The sequence below is a fragment of the Myotis davidii genome, unplaced genomic scaffold (genome assembly GCF_000327345.1).
Source record: "Myotis davidii unplaced genomic scaffold, ASM32734v1 scaffold299, whole genome shotgun sequence".
Classification (NCBI taxonomy): Eukaryota; Metazoa; Chordata; class Mammalia; order Chiroptera; family Vespertilionidae; genus Myotis; species Myotis davidii.
In genome coordinates this window covers 9,465,897-9,467,890 of record NW_006293088.1, presented here as the reverse complement: position 1 = coordinate 9,467,890, position 1,994 = coordinate 9,465,897, and the positions used below count along the sequence as shown (strand labels likewise).

At 64.3% G+C, this 1,994-nt stretch overlaps 1 protein-coding gene across 1 annotated transcript in view; it reads right to left on the bottom strand.

Annotated features, from left to right (window-relative positions):
- Positions 1 to 232, bottom strand: part of CHD5 (chromodomain helicase DNA binding protein 5) — a gene marked incomplete at its 5' end in the record, with an annotated part of 98,893 nt that extends 98,661 nt beyond the window's left edge. The window contains 1 exon segment of the mRNA XM_015565951.1: positions 95 to 232. Coding sequence (XP_015421437.1) covers positions 95 to 232 — 138 coding nt within the window.
- Between the last annotated feature and the right edge of the window lie 1,762 nt (positions 233 to 1,994).

Below are 1,994 nucleotides of genomic sequence, written 5' to 3'. Positions count from 1 at the left end.
GGCCCAGCCCAGCCCAGCCTCCCCCTGCAGGCCCAGCCCAGCCCAGCCCAGGGGCACCCAAAGGCTGCCACACGCCGGCCCCAGCCCCACGCACCTCCTTCTTCTTCCGCTTCCCTTTGGACCTGTTCTCCTTGAGCTTCTTGGATTTCTTCTTCTTGGGGAGGCTCAGGGGCTCCTCAGGGAAGAAGTCGTCGAAGCCTTCCAGGCCGCCGTCGTCGTCTTCTGGGGGAACAGGAGGGGGTTACCCCGCACGCCCCTCTGGGAGACCCCACTGGGACAGCAGCTCCTCCCACAGCCTCCGGCCCCTCAGCCGCACCCGCACCTCCTGCCCCCGACAGTCCCGCCCAGACCCAGAGAGGAGCCCAGCTCTGTGGGCCGTCTCAGCCCACCTGGGACCTCCCCTCCGCACAGGAACCGGATGTTACTAACACGCTCCCCGCCCGCCCCCCTCCCCCTGTAGGACGGCGTCAGGAAACACCGTGCGGAGCCCGTGAGCAACTATGAGAGGCCTCGTTGACATGGCTCCCCGGGGAGAACGCAGCCCCACCACCACCCGGGGCCGGCCGTCTCCACCCTCGAGGCCCAGGTGTGGCTGGGAGAAGGTTGGGGAGGGGGGGGCATCACCAGGACCAGGGAGCTGAACAACAGTGTCTGGGGTTTGGAGGCGGGTACTGGGACCCCCTTAATGGGGAGTCAACCACACTGCCTCTCCCCCGACATGCAACCACACAGGTACACCCATCCACACAGGTGCACACACCCACATAGGTACACACACCCACACAGTACACACCCACACAGTACACACCCCCACACAGGTGCACACACCCACACAGGGACATCCCAACACACCCACACAGGTGCACACGCCCACACAGGTGCACACACCCACACAGGTGCACACACCCACACAGTACACACACCCACACAGGGGCATCCCAACACACCCACACAGGTGCACCCACACCCACACAGGGACATCCCAACACACCCACACAGGTGCACACACCAACATAGTACACACACCCACACAGGTGCACACACCCACACAGGGACAAGTACACACACCCACACAGGTGCACACACCCACACAGTGCACACACCCACACAGTACACACACCCACACAGGTGCACACACCCACACAGGTACACACACCTACACAGCTATACACACCTACACAGTACACACCTGTCACGCCCACACAGGCAGTGAGCCCTGAGCTTCTGGGAACCAAACCTGGGTCACGGAGGGGAGAGCAGGGGAGGGTCCTCTTGGGGTCGAACGCAGCAAGAAGACACTGCAACAGCAAACCACCCAAACCAGAGACACATCTGCCCACCCAGACCAAGGAAGCTTCCAGAAAGAGCCTCCCAACGGTCCAGAAAAGGGGCACATGATAGAGTGAGAGCTCCATGCCAGCCGGGGCCCCATGTGCCAAGGCCAGCTTGCCCTGTGCTGTCCCACAGGCGCCGGTTGGGGGTGGGGGGCGAGAGCCAGCCTCGGTGGTCTGTGCCTGAGGAGAGGGAGTCCCAGGGCCACCAGACACTTTCGCTGGGAAAGGGGCAAGCATTAGGGGAACAAGTCAAAGGGACAAGAACCCCCCCCCAGGAACCTTCTATGCTGGTGACTGTGGCCATGTCAGACCCACACACCACAGACACAAGTGCACACCCAGGACACGCCAGCACCCAGCCCCCCTGTCCTCCACATGGGGCACCTCCACGCCCACCTGGGACGCCCCTTCCCGCCCCGCCCGTCCCCAAGGTGGAGGGGAAAGGCTCCCACCCTGGTCTCATGGCTCCCGTGGCCACCCTCTGGGAGCAGCTAGAGGCGCTGGTGACTCTGGGGGCCCAGTGGATGGCCGTCCCACACCCACGGCCCATGGCCTGGTTCCCACACATCCCACCCCTACCCGGAGAGGTGGGACTGCCCCAGCCTGGGCACCCCCTCTGCTCTAGGGCCCTCCTCCAGGTGGCCGGGGACCTGGGACCTC